General features: G+C 51.7%; 1 protein-coding gene across 2 annotated transcripts; it reads left to right on the top strand.

Moving 5' to 3' along the window:
* The first annotated feature begins 28 nt into the window (after nt 1-28).
* LOC134354359 (BICD family-like cargo adapter 2) lies at nt 29-21,943 on the top strand. 2 transcript variants are annotated; one of them, XM_063063305.1, is made up of 8 exons: nt 29-724; nt 5,551-5,745; nt 7,485-7,598; nt 8,923-9,069; nt 10,247-10,426; nt 18,864-19,000; nt 19,376-19,496; nt 20,309-21,943. In XM_063063305.1, exons 1-8 carry the CDS (start codon nt 458-460, stop codon nt 20,528-20,530), a joined length of 1,383 nt encoding a protein of 460 aa, XP_062919375.1. In that variant the 5' UTR covers nt 29-457; the 3' UTR covers nt 20,531-21,943. The 2 variants fall into 2 exon arrangements, with proteins under 2 accessions (XP_062919375.1, XP_062919376.1); XM_063063306.1 differs by having other exon boundaries at nt 20,160-20,425.
* The last annotated feature ends 6,045 nt before the right edge of the window (nt 21,944-27,988 follow it).

Below are 27,988 nucleotides of genomic sequence, written 5' to 3'. Positions count from 1 at the left end.
AGAGGGGGAGGTTGAGTGTGCAAGGTGAGAGGGAGAAGGTAAGAGAGAGAGATTAAGGAAAAGGAGGCAGAAGGTGTCAGGCAGTTGAAAAAGAGGGAAGCATAAGAGGAAGAAGGTGGGAGAGGGAGAACGGATTGGAGATGAGGAGGGAGGGAGAGAGTGAACAAGGTAGAGAGAACAAGGGGGAGAAGTGAACGGGAGGGAGGAGGTAAACGGGGAGGAAGAGAGTGAATGTGAAGGACAGTGAAGGAAAGAGTAAAGAGGGAGGGAGAGAGTGAATGAGGAGTGAGTGGAGGGGAAGAGGGAGAGAGCATAAAGGAGGGGAGGAAGGGCGTGAGGGAGGAATCCATCTGTAACCCTTCCCCCTAAACACTGGAGCCTCGCTGAGAACCCCACCCGTGTCCCTCGGTCTGACCCGGTCGGTGGGTGGGGAGCGGAGAGCCAGTAACCGTAGACCATGGACCTGCCCCGGGCTCCAGACCCCGGACCCTCACCCAGCCTGGAAGAGGGGCTGTACCCCTTCCCACTGAGCCGGATGGGCCCATACATGCCCGGGCCCGGCGCCGGGGTAGAGGGCGAGGATGAAGAGCTGAGGGCGGCGCTGAGACGGCGAGAGCAGGACCTGTACCTGGCCGCTGAGCTGGGCAAGGCCCTGCTAGAGAGGAGCCAGGAACTGGGCCACCAGAAGGAGATCCTGGAGCGGGAGCTGGAGGAGGCACTGCAGGTCAGGAAGGGCTGAATGGCCTGAGGACTGGGTGTGGGAGAAGGACACTGGTGACAGGGACAGGGAGAACCCAGTGGCTGGAACAGTGTTGCTGTGGTTTGGTGGGGAGGAGATTCATCAACAATTCGGGCCAGGACCCTACAACAGGGCTGGAACAAGGGAGAGGGGGATCTATTATTCTACATGTTACCACCCTACCCCTGAACCCCTTTAATAAATCTCAATCTGTAACCCACTTCCAAGGATTTGTTATCTGATATACAATCCCCCACCAGCACCCTGAGCCCTGGATTAGATCCCAATCTGTAACTCATTGCTGGGGATCTATTATTCTATATAGAAATACTGTTAACCTCTGGACAATGTCCCAGCCTGTAACGCACACCGCGAGATCTGTTATTTAATATACAAATCACCGACTCTGGACTGTATCCAGGCCTGTAACACGCACCAGGGGATCTGTTATTCAATATATACATCACTGAACCCCTGGACTAGATCCCAGCCTGTAACCCACTCCTTGGGAATCTATTATTCTATATATAATCCCCCCCCCCAACCCACGGATTAGATCCCAGCCTGTAACCCAGTCCCAGAATCTGTTATTCAACATATAAATCACCGACCCTGGACTATACCCCAGCCTGTAACATGCACCAGGGAATCTGTTATTTAATATATAAAGCATCAAACCCCTGGACTAGATCCCAGCCTGTAACCCACTCCTTGGGAATCTATTATTCTATATATAAACCCCCTTAACCCATGGATTAGATCCCAGCCTGTAACCCACTCCCAAAATCTGTTATTCATCGCCTTTTGAAGATGTCCTCAGTGCTGGGGAGGCTGGTGCCCGTGATGGAACTGGCTAAGTTTACAACTTTCTGCAGCTTTTTCTGAACCTGTGTAATTGCCCATCCATACCAGATGGTGATGCAACCAGTTAGAATTCTCTCCACGATACATCTGTAGAAATTTGGTGGTGTCTTTGGAGACATACCAAGTCTCCTGAAAACCCTAATGAAACATAGCTGCTGTTGTGCCTTCTTTGTGAATGCCTTGATGTGTTGGGTCCAGAATAATCCTCAGAGATGTTGACACCCAGGAATTTGAAACTGCTCACCCTTTCCACTGCTGACCCCTCGATAAGGACTGGTATGTGTTCCTGCAACTTCCTTTTCCTGAAGGGAATAAAGGAATAAAGAGTTGCCGTTTCAGGCTGAGACCCTTCATCAGGAAGCTTCTCTAGCCCTGATGAAGGGTCTCAGCCTGAAACATCGACTCTATATTCCTCTCCATAGATGCTGCCTGATCTGCTGAGTTCCGGCAGCGTTTTGTGTGTGTTAGCCTCTGCAGACTCTCTAGTGACAGCTGCCATTCTTTACTTGGATTTTCAGAAATTCTTTGACAAAGTGCTGCACATGAGGCTGCTGAACAAGATCAGGTGCCCATGGTGTTGCAGGAAAGATGCCAGCATGGATAGAAGATTGGCTGACTGGCAGGAGGGAACGGGTGGGAAATGCTACAGAAAGTTGTAAACTTTGCCAGCTCCATCATGGGCACTAGCCTCCCCAGCATCAAAAGGCAGCACCCATCATTAAGGACCCCCATCACCCTGGACATGCCCCCTTCTACCATCAAGTAGGAGGTACAGGAGCCTGAAGACACACACTCTATGTCTCAGGAAACAGCTTATTCCCTTCTGCCATCAGATTTCTGAATGGACAATGAATCCATGAACACTACCTCATTATTTTTCCCTCTCGTTTTACACGACTATATTTTACATACTTCTAATTGTAATTTATAGCTTTTATTGTTATGTATTGCAATGTGCTGCTGCCACAAAACAATAAATTTCATGCCATATGCCAGTGATATCAGTGATTCTGGAACAAAGGGGACCTTTTCCGGTTGGTTGTCAGTGACTAGTGATGTTGTACAGGAGTCAATGCTTCTTTTCACGTTATATGTCAGTGATTTGGATGACGGAATTAATGGTTTTGTGGCCAAGTTTGAGGATGATACAAAGATAGGTGGAGGGGCAGGTAGTATTGAGGAAGCAGGGAGTCTACGGAAAGTCTTAGACAGATTAGGAGAATGGGCAAAGAAGTGGCAGATGGAATACACTGTAGCAAAGTGTATGGTCATGCACTTTGGTAAAAGAATAAAGGTGTAGACTATTTTCTAAACCGGAAGAAAATTCAGAAATTAGAGGTGCTAAGTGACCTGGGAGTTATTGTGCAGGATTCCCTAAAGGTTAACCTGCACGATAAGTCAACAGTAAGGAAGACAAGTACAACATTGGCATTCATTTCAAAAGGATTAGAATACAAGAGCAAAGATGTAATCCTGAGGCTTTATAAGGCACTGGTCAGACTACACTGTGAGCATTTTTGGGCCCCTTATCTAAGAAAAATGTGCTGGCGTTGGAGACAGTCGAGAGCAAGTTCGCGAGAATGATGTCAGGAATGAAAGGGTTAACTACGAGGAACATTTGATGGCTCTCTGACTGTACTCACTGGAGTTTAGAAGATTGTGGGGCGATCTCATTAAAACCTATTGAATAGTGAAAGCCCTAGATAGAGTGGACATGAAGAGGATGTTTCCTATAGTGGGTAAGTCCAGGACCGGGAGATAACCCTTTGAAACAGAGATAAAGAGGAATTTCTTTAGCCAGAGGGTGGTGAATCTGCGGAATTCATTGCCACAGACAGCTACGGAGGCCATGTCATTGGCTGTATTTAAAGTAGAGGATGATATTTTCTTGATTAGTAAGGGCATCAAAGGTTACGGGGAGAAATCAGGAGAATGGGGTTGAGAGGAATAATAAGTCAGCCATGATGGAATAACGGAAAAGACTTGATGGGCCGAATGGCTTAATACTGCTCCTGTGCCTTATGGTTATTTCTTGACTGGGTGCCCGTGACCAAAGGTGTTCCCCAGGAGCTCACTGCTGAGACCTTTGTTGATGATTTGGTTGAGAATGTACAAGGAATGTAGGTGTGCAGACACCACCAAAATAGATGGCTTTGCAGTCAGTGAAGGTGGTTACTGGGATTTGCAGGACAATCTCGATCAAGTGGGGAAGTGGGCCATGGAATGGCAAATGGAGTTTTGTTTGGATAAGTGCAAGGTGTGACATTTTTGGAAGACAAATGAGGGTGGGTAGGACTTGCACAGTGAGTGGCAGGGTCCTGGGGAACAGAGAGACCCAGGGGTGCAGGATTTGTACAGTGAGTGGCAGGGTCCTAGGGAGTGTCATAGAACAGAGAGACCCAGGGGTACAGGACTTGTACAGTGAGTGACAGGGTCCGAGGGAACAGAGAGACCCAGGGGTACAGGACTTCCACAGTGAGGGCAGGGTCTGGGGGAACAGAGAGACCCAGGGGTACAGGACTTGTACAGTGAGTGACAGGGTCCGAGGGAACAGAGAGACCCTGGGGTACAGGACTTGTACAGTGAGCGGCAGGGTCCGGGGGAACAGAGAGACCCTGGGGTACAGGACTTGTACAGTGAGCGGCAGGGTCTGAGGGAACAGAGAGACCCAGGGGTACAGGACTTGTACAGTGAGTGACAGGGTCCGAGGGAACAGAGAGACCCTGGGGTACAGGTACACAAAAATGGAGACAAAGAGACAGGGGGTGAGAAGTATTTGGCGTGCTGGCCTTCACCAGTCAGTACAATGAGTATAAAAGTCAGAATGTTACATTACAGTTGTACAAGATGTGGGTGAGGCTGCACTTGGAGTATTGTGCTTAGTCTTGGTCTGAGCTGGAAGCAGTTCAGAGGAGATTTAGGAGAACGTTTCTGCGACTCGAGGGTCTAAGAAGTTATGGAGAGAGTTTGGGACTTTATTCCTTGGAGCATAAGAGATTGAGCTGTGAACTTATTGAGGTATATAACATCATGATAGAGAGAGTGAATGAACATAATGTTTTCTCTGGGGTTGGGGAATTAAGAACCAGAGAGCACAGGTTTAAGGTGAGAGGGACGAGATTTAATAGGATTCACCCAGTGGTCGGGATATGGAACCAGCTGCCAGAGAAGTGGTTGAGGCAGGTACATTGAAAGGTACTTGGACAGATATGTGGACAGGAAAGGTCTGGAGGGATGTCGGCCAAATGTGAGCCAACAGGACCACGTTAGATGGAGATCCTGATCAGTAGGTCCAGGGAGACTGTCTCCTTGCAGTGGGACCCTGTAAAAGCAAGGATGTATTGCTGAGGCTTTCTGAGACATTGGTCAGATCACGTTTGGAGTATCGTGAGCAGTTTTTGGCCCTGTATCTAAGGAAGGATGTGTTGGCCCTGGAAAGAGTCTAGCTGAGGTTCACAAGACGGGTTAAGGAGCATTTGATGGCTCTGGCCTTTACTCGGTGGAATTCAGAAGGACGAGGAGAGGTGATTCTGTTGAAAGTTTCCTAGATACTGAAAGGGGTGGATAGAGTGGACGTGCAGAGGATGTCTCCATCAGTGGGAGAGTCTGGGACCCAAGGGCACAGCCTCAAGCTGGAGGAATGCCCCTTTAGAACAGAGGTGAGGAGGAGTTTCTTCAGCGGGAGGGTGGTGAATCTGTGGAATTCACTGCCACAGATGGCTTTGGAGGCCAAATCATTGGGCAGAGATTGATGGGTTCTTGATTAGTGAGGGGAGTTAAGCGTTAGGGGAGAAAGCGGGATGATTTTTAAATGCAGCACAGTTGGGTGGGGAGCAGCCTAGATGGGCTGAATGGCCTTGTTCTGCTCCTATATCCCATGGCCTTGCAGACCCAGGAGTGGGTCAGGCTGACATGTTCCCCTTCTGCCCCCCGACCCTGACCCCCAGCGGCTACAGCAGGAGCGAGTGGAACAGAGGCGGAGGCTGGAGGCTCGGGAGAGCGAGTGGGAGGAGCGACTGGCCGAGCTGGAGAGGGAGCTGAGGGAGCAGGGATCCACCCTGAGAAAGCGCCGAGAGGCAGAGTGGAGGGAGGCGAGGGAGCTGGCCCAGCACAATCAGCAGCTGGAGGAGCAGCTCAGCCAGGTGGGGGGACGGGGGGATTGGGGAGGGGGTATGGGGGGACTGGGGAGGGGTACGGGGGGATTGGGGAGGGGGAATGGGAGGACTGGGGAGGGGAACGGGGGGATTGGGGAGGGAGTATGGGAGGACTGGGGAGGGGTACGGGGGGATTGGGGAGGGAGTATGGGAGGACTGGGGACGGGTACGGGGGATTGGGGGGGTATGGGGGGACTGGGGAGAGGGCGTGGGGGACAGGGGAGGGGTGCAGGGGGACTGGGGAGGGGTGCGGGGGGATTGGGGAGGGAGTATGGGGGGGACTGGGGAGAGGGCGCGGGGGGACTGGGGAGGGGGTGGAGGAAATGGGGACGTGAGGGGGGAGTGTGTGGGGATAGAGAATAGGAGGGGGCTGAGGAAGGGGGTAGTGAGAGAAGGAGTGGGGAGGAGGCAGAGGAGGAGGCGGAGGAGGAGGGAGGAGAGGGGAGTGGGTAGAGGAAAGGGAGGAGATGGGGTTTCTTCAGTTCCTGATGGACTGAGAGGCCTGGGAGAAGGGTAAAGGTCCATAGACACAGTGCTCAGATCTCTCTCTCTTTCTTTCTCTCTCACTCTCTCTCTCGCTTTCTGTCTGTTTTCTTTCCCTGTATCACTCTCTCTATCCCTCTCATTTACACTTTCTGTCTTTTATTCTTTCTCTCTCTTGCTCCCTATCACACTCTCTCCTTTTCTCTCTCTCTCTCTCTCTCTCTCTCTCTCACACACACACACACACACACACACCCTGAGCTGTGCTGTCCCCAGCCTCCCTGTCGAGAATGAGGAGGGAGGAGAGATGCTGTCCGAGGAATGTCACCCCACCTGTACTACAGGATTCTTGTCCCAGCAGAGGTGAAAGACACACCCCTGCCTGGGACACAGACATATTCCTTCCCCCACCTCCCCCTCCCTCTGTGAGGGAGGCCTGGGACACAGGTATTTCCCACCCTGAGGGGAGGCTGGCTCTACAGGGACATTACACCCCACCACACCATACCTCAGGCCCTGGGTATTGTGCTGGCAACTGACTCCCCGCCTCTTTCATCCTTCCCTCTCTCCGACCCCGCTCTCTCTGCCTTTCTCTTGCCCTACCACTCTCCCCCCCTCCCTCCCCATCTTCACCTCTCCACCCTCCCCCTCTTCCCCTCCACTCTCCCTAACCTCCCCCTCCCCTTCCTCTCTCCACCCTCACTTCTCCCCTTCCTCTCTCCACCACCCCTCTCCCTCCAAATCCATCTTTCCCTTTTCCTTTTGTCTTTTTCCCTCCCCCTCTCTCTGCCCCTCATATTCATTTGCAAGGGAAAAAAATCAAATAAATAGAAATTAGGCACAATTCTTACAAGAAAGAGCACAATTAGATCAAAAATAAGGTCCATTTTAGCGCAAAGTGTTGCTAAACTGTAGTGATTAGGTTTGTGCCGGCTGGTTCTGGGTCCGATGGTTGAAGGGAAGTCTCTCTCTCTCCTCCCTCGTAACTGAAGACCCTCATCCCAGGGAAGTTCCAACCGGACCCCACCATTCAGACCCCCTTGTTTAATGAGGTCAGTGGGATTGGATCAAACAGGTTGGGACGTCCCAGCACAGCTCAGTTGGACATTGGTAGGACCGGACGGGTTGGGATGTCTGTGCTGGCAGGAAGGTTTATGTGGTGGAGTTAGACCATTAGACCTCCCATTGACGCTGAGATTCTCTTGTTCTCTCCCACTAACCACCCCCCACCAAATCCCCGGCAGACAAACAGGGAGCTGCAGTGTCTGCGGAACCAGCTCCAGGCCCGGGACGAGGCCCTGCAGGATCGGACTCTGCACTCACAGCAGCTGGCCCAGATAAAGTGCCTGCAGGCAGAGGTGAGCAGATCAGGGTGGGCGGTAGAGATGGGCGACCTTCTCCCTCCTCCCCCACGGCACCTGTCCAGATTGTGTCTGTCTGTTTCTGTTTCTGTGTGTGTCTGCGTCTGCATCTGCGTGTCTGTCCACCTGTTGGTGTCTCGCCCTCCCTCTTCCCCCTCCACTCTCTCCTCCCACTGTCCCCTCTATCCCCCTCTCTCCCTCCCTTTCACCCATCCCTACCCCTCTTTCTACCCCACCATCTTCCCCTCCCCCTCCACCCATTCTCTCCCACTGTCCACCCCTCCTTCCCTCTCCCTGACCCTCTCCTCACATTGCTCCCTTTTACCTCCCTCTCTCTCACTTCCCCTATTTCCCACACCCTCCCCCCGAGTGGGACAGGACAGTGGACGGAGGTGAGATGTTTAACACCCTCTCCCGTGTTACCCAGCGGTGTTGGGGTGGTGAGATCCCCAGTAGGGGCTCGGGAGAAGCTGAGACGTCTGCGGGCAGCCACAAGCATTAACTCTGCCTGCGTCTGTGTAATCCTATCGCCCATGACCCCACCAGTGAGGTCAGCTCACGGTGCAGCTCATATTCTGCATCCAAAGTGCCCCGACACTCCCGGGACCAGTGGTCGGACACTCGAATGGACTGCAATCTGAAACGTGGCTCCCCAAATGCGAGCCGACACCTTCTCCCCAATACACAGGCCCAAAATACACAGGACAAACACTGGCCCTTAAAACACGAGTCAGCATCTTCTTCCCAATATACAACCTGCTCATACAGACCCCAAAATACACAGGACAAACACTGGCCCTTAAAACACGAGTCAGCATCTTCTTCCCAATATACAACCTGCCCAGACTGTGCCCCCCAAAATACACAGAGCAAATGCAGCCCCCAAAACACTAGACAGCCCCCTCCCTTTGATACATAATCTACTTGTACAGACCCCAAAGTACACAGGACAAACACAGCTCCCAGAATGTGAGGCAGCACCTTCTCCCCAATGTACAGATGCCCATGATGGCCCTCAATGCATGGTCCAAACACCGTCCGTAGACACTGCACTCTCCCCAAAATACAGGCCAGTCTCTGAACCCTGGGGGAAGAGAGGGTGGGGGGGGGGTTAGTCGGGGTTTTCAGGGTGAGGGTGACGTCTGAATGTGTCTGCCCATCTATCAGTCTGTCTGTCTGTATCCATTAGCCTGTTCATCTGCATTCTACTGTCTGTCTGTGTCCCTCCGGGTAACGCTGGAGGGGTGGAGAGTGGGGAGGGCATGGGTTTCCTTCACCCCTGCCAACCCTGGTACTCAGCTCTCTCCTCTCCCCGCGGCAGAACCAGGAGCTGGTGGGACAGGTGCGACAGTCGCAGAACCAGATCCAGAGCCTGGCGCAGGAGACCGCCGAGCTGCAGAGACAGAGGGAGGCTCTCCAGGACCAGCTCGGCACTCTGGAGAGGATCAGCCAGGGCCAGCTGCAGCAGGTGAGGGGTGACAGTCGTGAGAGGGACACTGGGAACTGCAACAGGGTTATTTATTTATTTAGAGATTGAGCCACACTGCTCCAGAAACCCCACAACCCCGATTAACCCTGACCTAGTCACGGGACAACTTACAATGACCAATTAACCTACCCGGAACACCTTTGGACTGAGGGAGGAAAGTGGGGGACCCGGAGGAAACCCACACATTCCACAGGGAGGACCTACTGAGACTCCTCACAGAACTACGGTCTCCGGCGTGCCCCGAGCTGTAACTGCGTCAAGCTAACTGCTACCGGACCGCGACGTATCGTGGCCTGTACTGAGATACGGTGATCAGCTTGCCTTGCATACTGTTCATACAGATTAGATTAGTGTACATTGAGGTAAAACAACAACACTGCAGATTAAAGTGTAACGGCTACAGAGAGAGTGCAGTGCAGGTAAACGTTAAGGTTAAGGTGCAAGATCATAACATGGTAGATTGTGAGGTCATGAGTCCATCAAATGGTACAAGGGATCCATTCTAGAGTCTAATAACAGTGGGATTGAAGCTGTCCTTGAGCCTGGTGGTATGTGGGCTTCTGTATCTTCTGCCTGTTGGGAGAGGGGTGAAGAGAGAATGGCCGGGGTGGGTGGTGGGGAGGGGGGTCTTTGGCTGCTTTACTGAGGCAGGGAGAAGCGTAGATAGAGTCCCTGGAGGGGAGGCTGGTTCCCATGATGTGCTGAGATGTGTCCACAACCCCACGGTTTCTTACAGTCACAGACCGAACAGTTGCTGTACCAACCAGCAATGCATTCAGATATGATGTTTTCTATGGTGCATTGATAAAGATAGATGAGGGTCCACAGGGACATGCTGTATTCCTTTAGCCTTCTGAGGAAGTAGAGATGAGCTTCTTTGGCTGTGATGTTTAAGTGGTTGGACCGGGACACGCTGTTTGTGATGGTCACTCCCAGGAAGTTGAAGCTGTCACCTTCTCAGCCTCTGCCCCGTTGATGTAGACAGGAACCTGTGCACCTCCCTCCTCTTCCTGGTGTCAATGACCAACTCTTTTGCTTTGCTGACACCGAGTGAAAGGTCATGACACTAAGCTCTCTATCTCCTTCCTGTACTCCATCTCATTGCTATTTGAGATACAACTCACTACTGGGGTCTCCTGTCCGCTCTCCATCCCAGGTACATCAGGCCCAGAGAGACCTGGAGGAGTTCAGGTCGTCCAATGAGAGCTTGAAGGAGGCCCTGCGAGAGCTGCGGGAGGAGGCAGGGGTCCGACACAACCGCCAACTCGAAGACTCGCTACGCTCTGAGATCTGGGCAGCCGTGGAACCGGACACCCTCTCTCTCTCCCATGAACAGGTAGGTTCCTGGGACCTTCTTACCTTGGTGTCCGACAACCCACCAGTTTGTGACGGGGCCCAGACCACTACAGGTTCAGGGTTCGGATGTCCAACATGGGGTTGTACAGTGCAGAGACAGGCCCTTTGGCCCAACAAACCTGTACTAACCAACATCCCCATCCAAGCTGATCCCATTTTCCCATGTTTGGCCCATATCCCTCCAAACCTTTCCTATCCATCCACTGTATCTTTACAAGCACCTTTGAAATGCTGTTAATGTACCTGCCTCAACTACTTCCTCGAGTATTGGACATCTCAAACCTGGGGAGAAAAGATACCAGCTCTCTGCTGTATCTGTTCTTCTCACAATAGTATAAAACTCTGTCAGGTCTCTGCTCAGTCTCCATCACTCCAGAGAAAACAACCCAAGTTATAGCATGTGCTCTCTAACCCAGGCAGCATCCTCTTTTGCATCCTTTCCAAAGCCTCCATGCCTTTCCTCTAAGGGAGCGACCAGAATTGAATGCAATACTCCAGATGTGGCCTGACCAGCGGTGTATAGACCTGCAAATTTCAAAGTAAATTTATTATCAAAGTACATACAGTATATGTCACCTTGAGATTAATTTTCTTGTGGGCATTTGCTGTAAGTACAAAGAAACACAATAGAATCAATGAAAATCACACAAAACAAGACAAAGTGTAAAAAACAACAAATTGTGCAAATACAGAAAAAAAAACTAAATATTAATAATAAAAATAAATAAGCAATAAATATCGAGAGCGTGAGCTGTAGAGCCTTTAAGAGTGAGTCCATAAGTTGTGGAATCAGTTTAGCATTGGGAACTCATCCTTTTGGTTCAAGAGCCTGATGCTCGAGAGCGATATCTGTTCCTGAACTTGCTGGTGTGGCACTTAAGGATTCTGTACCTCCTTCCTGATGGCAGCAGCAAGAAGAGAGCATGCCTTGGGTGGTGGGGGTCCTTGATGAAGGATACTGCTTTCCTGTGATTTCCTTATGGATGTGCTCAATGGTGGGGTGGGTTTTATCTGTGATGGATTGGGCTGTACCTACTACCTTTTGTAGACTTCTCTGTTCAAGAGCATTGGTGTTTCCATATGAGGCCACGATGCAGCCAGCCAGTATACTCTCCACTGCAAATCTATAGAACTCTGTCAAAGTTTTAGATGACATGCTGAGCCCTCAGAAGCTTCTGAGAAAGTAGAGGCGTATGGCACTTAAATGCTGAACCCAGGACAGATCCTCTGAAATGAGGAAGCTAAGGAATTTAAAGTTGCTGACCCTCTCTACCACTGATCCCTTGATGAGGACTGGCTCATGAACTCCAGTTCCCTCCTCACGTGGTCAATAATCAGCTCTTTGGTTTTGTTGGATGAGAGGTTGTTATTGGAGAACCATTCAGCCAGATTTTCAATCTCTTTCCTGTATGCTGTTTCATCACCATCTTTGATTTGGACAACAACGGTGGCATCGTCAGCAAACTTAAATACGGCATTGGAGCTGTGCTTAGCCTCACAGTCGTAAGTGTAAAGTGAGTAGAGTGCTGACAAAGTACAAAGCCTTGTGGTGCACCTGTGCTGATGGAGATTGTGGAAGAGATGGCATTGCCAATCCAAACTGAATGGGCCCTGTAAATGAGAAAATTAAGAATCCAGAGGTGGTATTGGGGCCAAGGTCTTGTAGCTTATTGATTAGTTTTCAGGGGATGGCAGTGTTGAATGCAGAATGGTAGTCAATGGAGAGCATCCTGATGTATGCACCTTCAATGTCCATATGTTCCAAGTGAAGATCCAATGAAAGGGCATCTGTTGTGACGGTAGGCAAATTGGGGCAGATCCAAACCACTTCTCCGGCAGGAGCTGATATACTTAATCACCAACCTCTCAAAGCACTTCATCACTGTGGAGGTAACTACTACTGGGCAATAGTATTTGAGGCAATTTACCACATTCTTCTTGGGAACCGGTATAATTGAAGCCTGCTTGAAGACTGCTGAAGCAAATGGTTCAAGGTATCAGTGAGCACTCCAGCCAGTTGATCAGCACAGGTCTTTAGTGCTTAGCCAGGCACCCCATCTGGGCAGGATGCTATTTGTGGGTTTACCCTGCTGAAGAATGCCCCCACCTCGGCCTCAGAGACTGAAATCACAGGGTCATTGGGAGCTGTGGGAGCTTGTGAAGGTTTCTCCAGGTTTTGTCAGTCAAAGCAAGCAGAAAAGGCATTGAGTTTATCTGTGAGCGAAACATTGTTGTCACTTATATCACTCGGTTTTACTTTGCATGAAGATGTGACTTCCCAACGCTTGAACTTAGTTTCTGGACTAAGGCAGGCAGGCATACTATACACCCTATCAAGCTGAGCAGCCACTTTCAGGGAGCTGAGAACTTGGACCTCAAGATTCTGCTCTACATCAACACTGTTACCTTCCCTTTACATACTCTATGCACTGTCTCTCTACATTTGATATTCCAAAGTGCAACACCACACATTTAGTGTCAGGGTCACAGAGAATCCAAATCAGAATGAGAGTCAGGTTTAATATCACTGGAAAATGTCATGAAAATTGTTCTTTTACAGCACCAGTGCACCACAATACATAATTAAAAAACTATAATTTACCATAAGAAATCTATTTTTTAAAATTAAATTAAATAAGTAGTATAAAATGAGTGTGGCATGTGGCCAAGTGGTTAGGGCGCTGGACTAGCGATCTGAAGGTCATGGGTTCGAGCCTCGGCCAAGGCAGCGTGTGTGTCCTTGAGCAGGGCACTTAACCACACAATGCTCCAGTCTACCCAGCTGAGAATGGGTACCGGCAAAAATGCTGGGGGTTAACCTAGCGATAGCGATAGACTGGTGTCCTATCCAGGGGCGGGGGGGGGGGAAGTCTTGTACTCTCAGTCGCTTCACACCATGGAAACCAGCATAATCACCGGCCTGATGGGCCACAAGGCTTGTGACAGACTTTAATCTTAATAAAATGAGAGCCAAGAAAATTGAGGTAGCGCACATGGGTTCATTGTCCGGTCAGAAAAATGATAGCAGAGGGGAAGAATCTGTCATCCTGAAGTGTTGAGTGTGTATCTTCAGACTCCCACCCATCAGTCTCCTAGGCTCCTAGGAATAAAATCCCAACCTGCCCAAACTCTCTCCATAAATCAGTCCCTCGTCCCAACAAAATCCTCATAAATCTCCTCTGCACTCCCTTCAGCTTAATGACATCTTTCCTACAGCAGGGGTATCAAAACTGAAACCAATACTAAATACGGCCTAACCAACATCTTCTACAACTGCAGCATAATGTCCCAACTCCTGTACTGTTGTCGGCCAGCATGCCAAACACCTTCTACACTGTCCTGTGTCTCCACTTTTAAGGAACCACGTACCTGTACCTATTGAATATTGAGGGGTCTGGATGGAGTGGACATGAGGAGGACTTTTCCAGTGGTGGGGGAGTCTGGGACCAGAATACAAGGAAGTCCCTTTAGAACAGAGATAAGGAGGAATTTCTTAAGCCAGAGGGTGCTGAATCTGGGGAATTCATTGCCACAAGCAGCTGTGGAGGCCAAGTCATTGAGTATATTTAAGGTGGAGGTTGATAGGTTCTTGATTAGTAAGATTGTCAAAGGGAGAAGGCAGGAGAATGGGGTTGAGAGGAATTAGAAATTAGCCATGATAGAATGGCAGAGCAGACTTGATGGGCCAAATGGCCTAATAAGACTTAGGAACGTGGTCTATACTCCTTGATTTTTCTATTCTACAAAAGTCTCCAGGGCCCTTTTGTTTGTTGTGAATGTTCTGCCCTTGTTTGTCTTCCCATAATGCAATATCTCACACTTATCCGAATTAAATTCCAATTGCCATTTCCTGGCTTGTTTACCAAGCTGATCAAGATCCCTCTGTAAATCCTCACCCAGATTAAACTCCACCTGGCATTTCTCCGCCCATATCTGCAACTGATCTATAATCCCCCTGTATTTTTCCGTGCTGTCCACAATCTTCATATCGCCGGCAAACTTACTAACTCACCCATCCACATTTTTATCCAGGTCATTACATACATCAGAAAACATCAGAGGTCCCTGTGAAAACCATTAATTTTGGAGCCACAGTGTCACACAGCATGGATACAGGTTCTTTGGCCCAACTAGCACATGCTGACCCAGTATTTCCATGTTAGCTAGTCCCACTTGCCTGCGTTTGGCTTGTATCCCTGTAAATCTTTCCTATCCTTGTACCTGTCCAAGTGCCTTTTGAACATTGTTAATGTATCTGTCTCAGCCAGCGGCTCATTCCATGGGTGCCCTCTGGGTGAAATGGTTGTCCTTCAGGTTTCTGTTAAATCTCTCCCCTCTCACCTTAAACCTTCACCCTCCAGTTCTTGATTCCCCAACCCTGGGAGAAACACTGTGCATTCACCCTATGACCCCGTGATTTTATACCGCTCCATCAGGTCGAACTTCAGTCTCCTGACGCTGTACGGAATAAAGTCCCAACCTCCCCCTGTAACTCAGTCCCTGGGTTCCTGACAACATCCTCATTAATCTCTTCTGCACTGGTCTCGGGCCTCCAGCCAGAATTAATCCCATGGACCATTGCACGCTGTCCTCTGTGGGCAAGTCATTTCTGAATCCAGACAGCTAATCTTAATCTTCCCGAACAGCCTCCACGTTGGACTTCATCAAACACCTGACTAAAATCCACATAGACAACATCTACAGCTGTACCTCCATCACCTCGACAAATAACTCAAGTGAGTAGGACACGACACTGCCCTACTCAAGGCCACACTGACTGTTCCTAATCAGGGTACGGTTTTCCCAACTCCCACTTGGAAAGTGCACCCCCGCACAATGCCCTGCAAAATTCCGGGACCGCGGGAGAGATTCAGCAGGGTTCCTGTGTGCAACCCTGATCCTCAAACATCCCATTGGAGATGCACAAGGATTGGGAAGGGTGGGGACTGTTTCAGGAAGGCCACCTCCTTAGTGAAGCAAGCCTCAGATACCAGGAATCGGAAGTGGTGGGAACCGTCAGCAGGGCAGGCAGTGGTTTGGAGGGGGGGGGGGAAGGTGGAGAAGGGAAGGGAAGAAGAGGGAGAGGGATGGAGAAAGAGAAAGAGAGGGGAGAGAGAAAGAGAGAGAGGATATAGAGATTTAGACTGGTTTTCAGGCTCGGGGAGCTGAATTAGCACAGACCGCTGGGGAAAGGAGCTGACAGTCCCTAATCAGTAGTCTGTCTGCACAGATAATCTATTAACCAGTGACCACATCTCTCTCACAGGGGACAGGCTGGCAGTTAATCCGATATGTTTCTCCAGATTAGCTGGTTAATCGCATTTAAATTTGCATTTTCTTACTCTGAAACTATCTAACAGATGGCGTAAATATTGTCGCCAAACCAAGCCCTTTGCGAAGTATTTTCTTTAAGCCGGACTGGGCGTCCAACACACTGTGCTCCGAAATCGGAATCGGGTTTACTCTCACTGACTGAGGTGATGGGATTTGTTGTTTTGTGGCAGCAGTTACATAGTGAGCCCTCGGTTGGTCACGGTCGACCCTGGGTGCTGCGTTTTCTGTGTTTACGTTGTTGGTGCAGCTCCATCCGTCGATACGCAAGCCAATACGCAGGCCAGGGCAGTACGATGTGGAGAGCAAGCTGTTGGCATTGTAGCAAGCTCCCCCTCACTCCACAGCTGATGGATCCAGAGGATTGGCAGAAACCGACACAGATTGGCACCAGCAGGAGTTGCCAGCCAGCAATGAACTCAACATAGTGCAATATTTAAAATACACTACAAATTACAATAAGGAATATACATTATACATTTAAAAAAGAGAGAAAATACTGAGGTAGTGTTCATTGTCAGTTCAGAAATCTGATGGTGGAAGGGAAGAAGCCGTTCCTGAAACGTTGGCTGTGCGTCTTCAGGCTCCTGTACCTCCCTCCTTGATGGTAGCAATGAGAAGAGGGCATGTCCTGGGTGATGTGGGTCCTTCATGATGGTGCCAACGTTTTGAGGTATCACCTTTGGAAGTTGTTGTCGATGGTGGGAAGAGTTGTGCCCATGATAGAGTTGGCTGAGTTTACAAACCTCTGCAGCTCCACCTCCGCATCCGGGCATTGGACATAGAACATCTATGTTCGACATTCCCGGACATCTGGGGATCGGACATACTGTCCTCATCCCCCAGCAACCCTCCCCCACCCAGGTCCGAGTATCGAACACCCTGCTCCCCCCACACACCACCAGCCGGGACTCTCTACGTCTCTGACACACGGCCTGAGGAACCCTGTACAGGGGTAAATCAGTGTACCAGCTTGTGGCATGAAATACCTTCTCCGCCCGGGGACACAGTTAATTCTGTTTAACACACAGTGGGCTAGATTCCTGCATAGCGTGGGAATTGAGGATTATGGGCAAAAGGCAGGTGGGTGGACTTGAGTCCAGGGCCAGATCAACTGAACAGCGGAGCTGTTTGTCTTGTTCATAAAACGTGTTCTCAGCTTTGACCTGGCTACCTCGTTCCACTCTCCCGGAAAATGTACAAAGCGGCAGATTCCAACTACACACTCCCTCACTGGGGAGCCATCCTCCCTCCCTCTGCATTCTCCTCCATCAGCTCTCCCTACCACCCCCTCCCCCTTTTACTCCCATCCTCCTCTCCCTCCCCTCCTCCCTCTCCCTAACATCCCCTCCCCCTCTCCCCACCCTATTCTACTTCACCCGCAACCTCCTTTCCTCATTCTCCTCTCCCTCACTCTCCCTCCCTCCCCTAACAGTCCCCTACCCCTCCCTCTGTCCTCCTCTCCCCACTCTGTTCTACTTCACCCGCAACCTCCTTTCCTCATTCTCCTCTCCCTCACCCTCCCCTCCCTCGTTCTCCCTCCCTCCCCCTAACAGTTCCCTCTCTTCCCTCTCTCCTCCTCTCCCCACCCTGTTCTACTTCACCCGCAACCTCCTTTCCTCATTCTCCTCTCTCTCACCCTCCCCTCCCTCGCTCTCCCTCCCTCCCCTAACAGTACCCTCCCCCTCTCTCTGTCCTCCTCTCCCCACTCTGTTCTACTTCACCCGCAACCTCCTTTCCTCATTCTCCTCTCCCTCACCCTCCCCTCCCTCGTTCTCCCTCCCTCCCCCTAACAGTTCCCTCTCTTCCCTCTCTCCTCCTCTCCCCACTCTGTTCTACTTCACCCGCAACCTCCTTTCCTCATTCTCCTCTCCCTCACTCTCCCCTCCCTCGCTCTCCCTCCCTCTCCCTAACATACCCCTCCCCCTCCCTGTCCTCCTCTCCCCACCCTGTTCTACTTCACCCGCAACCTCCTTTCCTCATTCTCCTCTCCCTCACCCTCCCCTCCCTCGCTCTCCCTCCCTCTCCCTAACATCCCCCTCCCCCTCCCTGTCCTCCTCTCCCCACCCTGTTCTACTTCACCCGCTACCTCCTTTCCTCATTCTCCTCTCCCTGACACTCCCCTCCCTCGCTCTCCCTCCCTCTTCCTAACAGTCCCCTCCCCCTCCCTCTGTCCTCCTCTCCCCACCCTGTTCTACTTCACCCGCAACCTCCTTTCCTCATTCTCCTCTCCCTCACCCTCCCCTCCCTCGCTCTCCCTCCCTCTCCCTAACAGTCCCCTCCCCCTCCCTCTGTCCTCCTCTCCCCACCCTGTTCTACTTCACCCGCAACCTCCTTTCCTCATTCTCCTCTCCCTCACTCTCCCTCTCTCCCTCCCTAACCTCCCGGAGCTGAGATGCGGGATTTCACCGCCCCCTTTTGGCCCGTCCTCCTGAGGGTGGCGAGGGAAACTCGGGGATGAGGGAGTAGTTGTGAGTGTCACTCACTCCCAGTGGGAGGAGATACTGCTGGTAGCCAGAGAGGGAGAGGGTCAAGGGGCAGATGGAGGTAGGGGAGAGTAAATAGAGAATGGGGGAAAGGGTAAGAGAGGGAGGGGCAGAGAATGGGGTAGATGGGTGGGGAGAAGGTGGGGTAGGGGGGGAAGAGTGAGAGGGTGAGGGCTAGGGGAAGAGAGAGAGGGGACAGACAGGGAGCAAGGAAGAAAGGGAGGGGCATGAAGGAGTTGGGGAGAAAGGGGTAAGTGTGAAGGCATTAGGGAGAGAGGGGGAGAGAGGTGGAAAGGAAGGGCAGAGGTGGAGGAGAGAGAGAGACAGGCAGAGAAAGGGAGAGAGAGAGAAAATGGAGAGCTAGAGGGAGATAGTGACAGGAGTGTGGAGTATGGGAGCAGATTAAAGGGACCGAGTGGGGAGGGTGACAAAGGTGAGAGAGCGAAAGGGGAATGGAGAGGGGGTCAGTTACTGAGCTCACCCTGCTCTGGAATACTGACGTGGAGTGGTGGGATGAACAGACCAGAGGTGGGAAGGAACAAATGAATGAATGGTGGGTGGTTACTGAGCACACTGACCTTGTCTCCCCACTGACCACAGGTGGGGGAGCCGTCCCCTCGGGGAGAGGAGGAGGTGGAGGAGGAGGAAGTCCATGGGCTGATGCAGGCGATCTGTGCCAGCAATCCTGACCGGGAGCTACAGCAGGCCATCCACTCCCGTGATGAGGCCATCCGCAAGTGAGTGCTGATCCGATCAGGCCGGGTGACTGATCCCACCCCACCACTCCCATTTGTGATCCTGCCCCAACCCCCAATCCTCCCTCCAACTCCCCTCTCCTCCTCCCCTTCTCTCTTCCTTTTCCTTCTTTCCCCTCTCCCCTATTGTCCCCTCTACCTTCTCTCTGCCTCGTTCACTTTCTTCTCACGTCACACCTCTATCTCCCCTCCCCTCACCTCCCAAATGCTGAGTCTCTGCATCTGTGAACTGCTGGTCATTTGTCATTACACCTGTACATACACGATTTGTGCGTGTGACAATAATCCCCACGTTGTTTAACCCCTCTCTTTCTTTCCCCTCTCCCCCTCTCCCTGGCCTTGCTCCGATGTGGACAGGAAACAGGAGGTGGAACGGGAACTGCGACAGGTTCAGGCGGAGAGAGACTCCCTGAGCCGGGAGCTTCTCCAAACCCTGCGGCAGAAGGTAGAGCTCACTCAGGAGCTGGAGGCCTGGCAGGTGGGTGTGGAACTCTCCTTACCTCCCTCTGTCCTTCCCTGACCCAACAGTCTCCCTCCCTGACCTCCACTACGCACCCCCATCTGTATCCCCCTTCACTCATGAGCTGGTGGCTTGGCAGGCGAGTGTGCACCATCTCCCCACTTCCCTCCATCTGCCTGTCCCCGTCCCTCCCACCTCAATCCCTCCCCATCCCACCTCTCTATGTCGCCCCCATCCCTGCCCATCCCTTCCCCCTCCCTCAGTCCATCCCTTACTGTGCCCCGAGATAAAGCTGGGGGGTGTTCGGCTGAGATCCCAGGTCTGGGGTGGGGTCCCGTAGGTGTTGCGATCCCTGAGTGGTTGCGGTGGAGGTGGGAGGAAAATATAGAGGGTGGGGCCCCCATATGAGATGTGGTGATTGTCCCAGGGGTTGGGGCCAGGGGGCTATGGTTGGGGAGGGGGCAATGAAAATGTTTCTCATCTGTGTCTCCTCCAGCTCACGTCTCTCCTTTATTACCCTGACTCTCCTTTCCCCTCCCCATTCTCCCCGAATTCGGCCACACTCCTCCATTTCTTCCTGTTAACCCTCACCCCTCTTCTTCCTCCCCATCCCCTACCCCCCTGCCCCTTTTCGCTCCCCCATCCCTCTTCTCCCCATCTTCCTGTCCCCCCTCCCCACAGGAAGACCTACAGGTGATCCTCACACAGCAGCTGGAGGCCCAGCAGCAGCGGGAGGTGGGGTCAGAGACCCCCAGGGGTGGCAGAAGTCTTCTGGCTTCCAACCCTACCCTGTCCCGGGACCCCCACCGATTTCTCTCCCTCTTCCGCAGGAGCTGATGGTGATGGGAGGAGTGGGAGACGCCCGTTCCCTCACACACGAGACGGAATCTGGGAGTAGGTGGGGGCAGAGAAGGAGAGAGAGAGACTCCGGACCCAGAGACCAGCCACCGAGAATCCATGAACTTGCCTCCTGCATTAAACCCTCTTCTGCTGGAGGCACAGCGGGAAAGGTCGCTGTCACTGCCACTGGCGTGCCCAGGCGGGCTGACTGAGGTGGGGTATCACAAGCCCTTGGGGCAGCCTCTCTAGGAAGGGAACAATAAGCTTCCACCATCTCGGAACATACACATCCCCCCCCCACCCCGGGGACTGGATAGAGATCATCCAGCACAAGGAATCAGTGAATGGCCTCGGAGAATGTAGAATAGCGCAGCACAGGGTCCATCTCTGCCAAACACGATGCTGAATTAAACTTCACCCCTTCTGCCAGCACGTGGTCTAAATCCCTCCATTCCCTGCATATCAATTTGTCTTAATAGCTTTTTAAACAACACAATCATATTTGTTTCTATCATCACCAGAGAGCACACCAATTCTGCACTATCTTTCTGTCCCCCTTCCCCTGTCACCCCCCCCACATCTCTGCCACCCTTCTGTTCACTACTCTCTGTCCCCCCCCACTCTCTGTCCGCACTCTCTCCATCTGTACCACCCTCTCTGACCCCCTCCTCGCACTCTGTTCCACTCTGCCCATCTCCCCTTTTTTCTCCTCCCTCCCTCCTATCTCCCTCCCTCTCTCTCCCTGCTCTCTCCACCACCCCTCCATCCCCTCTGTCTCTCCATCTCCTCTCTTACCTCTTCTCTCTGTTCCCATCTCTCTCTCTCACTGTCCCCCTCCCTCTCTGCCCCATCTTACTGCCCTCCTCTCTCTCTGTACCCCTCTTTCTCTCCCCCTCCCTCTGCCCTCTCTCTCCTTCTGCCCCCTCTCTCTTTCTCCCTCTGCCCCCCTTTTCTCTATGTCCCCCTTCCTCCCTACCCCTCTCTGTAAAAATATACCTTGTCATACACATTCCCCTCCCTCTGCTCTCTTTCAATGCATGCCCTCTGGTATTGGACAGTTGGACACTGCAGGGGAAAAGATACTGGCTCTGTCTTTAAACTGTGTCTCTCATAATCTTATAAACCTCCACTTCGGCCTCCGCCCTCCAGAGAAAACAAACCAACTTTGTCCAAATTTAGCTCATGCCCTCTAATCCAGACAGCATACTGGTGAATCTCTTCTGCACCCTCTCCACACCCTTCCTGTGACAGGGCAACTAGAATTACACACAATACTGACCAAAGTTTTATAAAGATGCAAAAAATGACTTCCTCTTAGAGACATTGCCTCATTTGCCTTCTTTACCACTGTTGAGCTGTGTGGCTACTTTCCGGGACCCTGAGATCCCTCTGGGAGATGATAATAGTCTCATCAACCACCTCAATGTCTTCTATGGGCAAGCTGATTCTGAATCCAAATGGCTAATTTACTGTGGATCCCAGTTACACGAGGCTTCGGGGACGCGGGGGGGGGGGGGGATGGCGCCTCATCTCGGACCAGCTCTTCTCGAACTCCAGCCATGAAAGTTAAGTCCCTTTAAGAGGGAATTTAAAAACGCAAACAGGAATTCTGCAGATGCTGGAAATTCAAGCAACACACATCAAAGTTGCTGGTGAACGCAGCAGGCCAGGCCGCATCTCTAGGAAGACGAAGGGTCTCGGCCTGAAACGTCGACTGTACCTCTTCCTAGAGATGCTGCCTGGCCTGCTGCGTTCACCAGCAACTTTGATGTGTGTCCCTTTAAGAGGGACTTTTTAAAAATTGGCGCAACAGCACCACTATCTGGTCAGAGCTGGTACTGCATGTCTGCTTCCAGGGGTATAGTGACACCTCCCGATCTGGTAGCGATGGGACATGTCAGATCTCAGTTTTATAAAGCTACAAAAAAAATACTCCCTGACTCTTAGACTGCCTCGGCTGTCTTCTTTACCGCGGTATCAACCTGTGCGGCTGCTTTCAGGGTGAGCTTTAGTCTGTGGGTGGAAAGAGGGTGTTCTGCCGGTTGTGAATGGGAAGGAGTGGGGACCCATTGTCAGGATGGACAGTGAGAGTGAATGGGAAGGGTGGGGTCCCATTGGGAGTGTGGACAGTGGGGGTAATGGGAAGGGTGGGTCCCATTGGGAGTGTGGACAGTGGGAGTGTGGATGATGGAAGTGAATGAGAAAAGCTGGGGTCCCATTAGGAGTATAGACAGTAGGAGTGAATGGGAAGGGGTGGGTCTCATTGGGAGTGTAGACAGTGGGAGCGAATGGAAAGTAACGGAATCCCATAGGGCGTGCAAATAGTGGGAGGGATTGGGAAGGAGTCCCAAACTCACTTGGATATTATGTACCAATGTGATTATTGTCTATATAGTCATAGTCATACTTTATTGATCCCGAGGGAAATTAGTTTTTGTTACAGTTGCACCATAAATAAATAGTAATAAAACCATAAATAATTAAATAGTGATATGTAAATTATGCCAGTAAGTAAGTCCAGGACCAGCCTATTGGCTCAGGGTGTCTGACCCTCCCAGGGAGGAGTTGTAAAGTTTGATGGCCACAGGCAGGAATGACTTCCTATGACGCTCTGTGTTGCATCTCGGTGGAATGAGTCTATCATAATTGATTATTATTATAATATTATTGATGGATTGGGTTCAATACCACTGGATTATGCAGCTCCTGATGTCATTTATACACAGACACATATTTCTTTAATAAGCAGTCATCTCAATAAAATTATTTTACCTTTGTCTTGTGATGGAGTGAGTCAGTGGGAGGGAGTGGTGCCCAGAAACAGCCAATCAGCCTTTCTGCATGTCCGGGTTATACATAGCATCTCAGCTTGGGTGTGGGGGGTGGACGGTGGTGTCAGTACTTAAGGGCCTGGTGAACTTGACAGCATTTATCGCTCATCCCTGATCAGCCATCAAGAATTTGAGAACTTGCCAGCATTTATCACCTATCCCTCATCCCCTTTGAGAAGATGAGCAATGTGCCAGCATTATTCCCTATACCTGATTGCCCTTTGAGAAGCTGGGGAGGATCAAGGAACAGGGGGACCTTGGTGTACAAAGGTAGGACACACAACGTGAATGGTGGGGACAATCAAGGAACAGAGATACCATGGTGTACATATTCTAGGACCCCTGAAAATGGCAGCACAGTCAAGTGAGGCAGTGAGGAAGGTATGAGGACACCTGCCGAACATCAGTGGGGCTTGGAAAACAAGAGCAGGGAGATGATGCCCTAACGCTACAGCCCAATGGGTCAGACCCCAGCTGGAGCACTGAGCGCAGTTCTGATCCTCGCACCACGGGAAGGGGGTGGCTCCGCTGGACAGAGGTAGAGAGGGCATACCCCAGCACTGTGGCTGCCTGGGGGACGAGGGGAGAGGCTGGGTCAGTTCTCCCTGCAGCAGAGGAGGCTGACGAGGAGGCGTACACATCAGCAAGGGGGTGCTGGACCTCTCCCCAGTTGACGACTAAGCCCAGAGGTTTTGAGGGGGAGAAGTTTAGAGGAAGGGTTGGGGAATATTTTCCCCAAGAGCGGGTGTTGGAACCTGGAACGAACTGTCTGAGACGGGGTGTTGGAGACAGAGAGGGGTACGGAACAGGATGGTGTGTGGGTGGGTAAGCACAGAGCAGCTGGGCCGAAGGGCTGTGAGACCCTCGATCTCCAGGCGGATCAGTGATAGCTGGACTCCTCCTCACAAACAACGCCCTCCAAACTACCCCCACTAAGGCACGTCGCACCTGAGAGGTGGGTGGACCATGATGTGCAGGCACTGTCCCACCGGGGAATATGCTTCAACGTTGCCCTGTCCTCTGCAACCTCGGCTTCTTCCCCGTCACTCCGAACCCCTCACACCTCCCTCTCATCACCTTCTTTCTCCAGCGTCTCTCAATCTAGCACCTCCCTTCCTTCCCTCTTTCTCTCCCCCACCCACCCCCTCCTTTCCCCACCTCCCTCCCTCTCCCTCCTTTCCCCAACTCCCTCCTTTCCCCATCTCCCTCCCTCTCCCTCCTTTCCCCATCTCCCTCCCTCTCCCTCCTTTCCCCACCTCCCTCCCTCTCCCTCCTTTCCCCACTTCGCTCCCTCTCCCTCCTTTCCCCACCTCCCACAGCCATCTCCTCCATTCTCCAACCCTTTTCTCCCTATCTCACACATTCCTTCCCACCCTCCCACCTCCCTCTTCTCTCCCCTCTCCAACCCGCTCTCCCTCCCTCAACCAACTCCTCCCCTCTCCAACATTCCTCCCTTTCCCTCAGCCACCTCCCTTGTTCTCCAATCCCTTCATCCCTTATCTCCCACGTTCCTTCCCTCCCTCACAGGCGTCAGGCCCTGCTGGTGTACCTGTTAGGACAGGCGTCAGACGTCAGGCCCTGCTGGTGTACCTGGTAGGACAGGCGTCAGGCGTCAGGCCCTGCTGGTGTACCTGGTAGGACAGGCGTCAGGCGTCAGGCGTCAGGCCCTGCTGGTGTACCTGGTAGGACAGGCGTCAGGCGTCAGGCCCTGCTGGTGTACCTGGTAGGACAGGCGTCAGGCCCTGCTAGTGTACCTGGTAGGACAGGTGTCAGGCGTCAGGCCCTGCTGGTGTACCTGGTAGGACAGCTGTCAGGCGTCAGGCCCTGCTGGTGTACCTGGTAGGACAGGTGACAGGCGTCAGGCGTCAGGTCCTGCTGGTGTACCTGGTAGGACAGGTGTCAGGCGTCAGGCCCTGCTGGTGTACCTGGTAGGACAGGTGTCAGGCGTCAGGCCCTGCTGGTGTACCTGGTAGGACAGGTGACAGGCGTCGGGTCCTGCTGGTGTACCTGGTAGGACGGTGTACTGAAAACTTGTGCCAACCAACTGCTGGGAGCATTGAGAGACACCTTCAATCTCTCACACCACGGTGGTTTGAGGTTCCCACCTACTTCAAAAGGGCGACAATCGTACCAGTGCCCAAGAAGAGCAGGGTGAGCTGCTCAATGACTGTCACCCAGCAGCGCTCACATCCACTGTGATGAAGTGTTTTGAGGGGTTAGAATTAACTCCTGCCTAAGCCAGGAGCTGGACCCGTTGCAATTAGCCTATTGCCACGATAGGTCTACAGTGGATGCAATCTGACTAGCTGTCCACTTGACCCTGGATCCTCTGGTCAATAACAATACCTACATCAGGCTGCTGTTTATTAATTACAGCTCAGCGTTCGACACATTCATCCCCTCGGTACTAATCTGCAAACTCCAAAACCTGGGCCTCTGCAAGTGAATCCTTGACATCCTCCTCGGGAGATCACAGACAGTGTGGATCATCTCCCCCTCACTGACTTTCGACATTTGCCCATCTCAAGGAGCCGTACTTAGCCGGCTGCTCTACTCTCCCCACACTCATCACTGTGTGGCCAGGCACAGCTCAGGCATAAATTTGACACTGTCGTTGGCAGAACCTCAGCATAGAGGAATAAGATAGATTGGCTGGTTGAGTAGTGTCGCAAAACAAACTTGTAGTCAGTGTCTGCCAAACCAAGGAATGGAGTGTGAACTTCAGGAAGTGGGAATTTAGAACATAGAAATCTACAGCACATTACAGGCCCTTTGGCCCACAATGTTCTGCTGACCATGTAACCTACTCTAGGAACCGCCTAGAATTTCCCGGTCACATAGCTCTCTATCTTTCTAAGCTCCATGTACCTACCTAATAGTCTCTTAAAAGACCCTATTGTATCCACCTCCACCACTGTCACTGGCTGTGCATTCCACACACCAACCACATTCTGTGTGAAAAACTGACCTCTGGCATCCCCTCTGTACCTACTTCCAAGCACCTTAAAACTATGCCCCCTTGTGTTAGCCATTTCAGCTCTGAGAAAAAGCCTCTGGTTATCCACATGATCAATGCCCCTCATCATCTTATACATGTCTATCAGGTCACCTCTCATCCTCCGTTGCTCCAAGGAGAAGAGGCCAAGTTCAGTCAACCTATTCCCATAAGGCATGCTCTCCAATCCAGGCATCATCCTTGTAAATATCAAGAATCTCAATTTAGAAGAGTCAAGAATGATGAGTTTGGAGAAGGACGTAAAGATATGGAAGGCACTGGCGTGGAGGGCTATGAACAACATGAAGGAAATCCGGAAGTCAAATCTGACCAGAGGGCTTAAAAAGAGGATCTTCATAGCAGTCATAGAGTCCATTCTCACGTATGGATGCGAGACGTGGACACTCACCAAGACTATGCGAAAGTCTCTAGATGGTTGCTTTACACAAATACTCCGGATGGCTCTTGACGTGAGTGGACAACAGCACATGATGAACGTCGAGCTCTATGACGACTTACCAATGCTCACCACTAAAATCAAGGCAAGAAGACCGCAACTAGCGGGGCACTGTCTACGCCACCCCGAGCTACCTGTCACCCTAGTCATCATATGGGAGCCCAAGCATGGGAGGATGAACCCTGGGCGTCCTCCCAAGACCATGGTCAACATGTTCCTAAAAGACAGCGGCGTGGCTAATGTAGATGAACTGAACACACTGATGAGGGAGAGGGAGAAGTGGAGAGTCCGTCATCATGCCCGATGCCGGCCCCCTAGGACTGAGTCGACGTCGTCGTAGTAGTAGTAGTCAATTTTGAAGACCCATCAGTCTCCATGGAGGGGTCAGCAGGTGAAGGGGTGGGCGGATTCAAATTCTGGGCGTCAACATCTCGGAGGATCTATTGGAGGCCCAAAAAATTGATGCAATCGTGAAGAAAGCATGTCAGTGGCTCGACTTCATCGGGAGTTTGAGGAAATCCGGTATGTCACCAAAAACTCTAGCAAGTTTCTACAGGAATACGGCAGAGAGCATCCTGGTAGGTTGCATCGCAGACTGATAGGCAAGGGCCAATGCACGGGATCACAAGAGGGTTGTAGTCTGAGACAGCTCCATCACCGGCACAGCCCTTCCCAAGGAGCAAGGATATCTCCACGAAGTGATGTCTGAAGAAGGTGGCTTCCATCATTAAGTAAGTCCCTCACCATTTGGGACAGGCCTTCTTCACAGAGGAGGTACAGGAGCTTGAAGACCCACACTCAGCAGTTCATAAACTGCTTATTCCCCTCTGTCATCACATTTCTTAACAGCTCATGAACATTGCCTCATTATTCGTCTTTTGCAGTATTTATTAACTTTTTTTTCTATTTTTAACAAAATGATTTGTTAGGCATGTAACTGTACTACTGCCACAAACAACAAAATTCACTATTTATGTCAATGGTAAAATAAACTGATTCGGATTCTTGCTCTCTCCTTCCTCATCGTTCACTCCCTCCTTACCTTCTCCATCCCACCCTCTCCCCACCTTCTTTATAGGGCCTCTGCCCTTCCCCCTACGATCCTGACGAAGGGTTCCGGCCCGAAACGTCGACCGATCTTTTCCACTGATGCTGCCCGACCTGCTGAGTTCCTCCAGCGTGTTGTGAGTGCTCCTTACCTTCTTCCTCCCTCCCTAGCCTCCCCATCTCACCTCTCACACCCCTCCGTCCCTCCGCCTGGCATCCCATCGCCAAGGAGGCGCAGTCTCCGGGAGGACCAAGTCGATGTTTCCATGGTAACCCGTGAAGCCAAGCGCCGCCTGTTTGCCCCTCAGTGCTGGGGGCCAGCGGCCGACGGAAGGCAGCG

This window comes from Mobula hypostoma, chromosome 11 (genome assembly GCF_963921235.1).
Source record: "Mobula hypostoma chromosome 11, sMobHyp1.1, whole genome shotgun sequence".
In the NCBI taxonomy this organism is placed as follows: Eukaryota; Metazoa; Chordata; class Chondrichthyes; order Myliobatiformes; family Myliobatidae; genus Mobula; species Mobula hypostoma.
This window is presented reverse-complemented; position numbering and strand designations above follow the sequence as displayed.

Bases quoted from the DNA above. Each gene is read 5' to 3' on its own strand.
- LOC134354359 (XM_063063305.1), top strand. From the start codon at position 458: ATGGACCTGCCCCGGGCTCCAGACCCCGGACCCTCACCCAGCCTGGAA. The intron at 725-5,550 runs GTCAGGAAGGGC...CCTGACCCCCAG, and splicing joins AGCTGGAGGAGGCACTGCAG to CGGCTACAGCAGGAGCGAGT. The intron at 9,070-10,246 runs GTGAGGGGTGAC...TCTCCATCCCAG, and splicing joins GCCAGGGCCAGCTGCAGCAG to GTACATCAGGCCCAGAGAGA.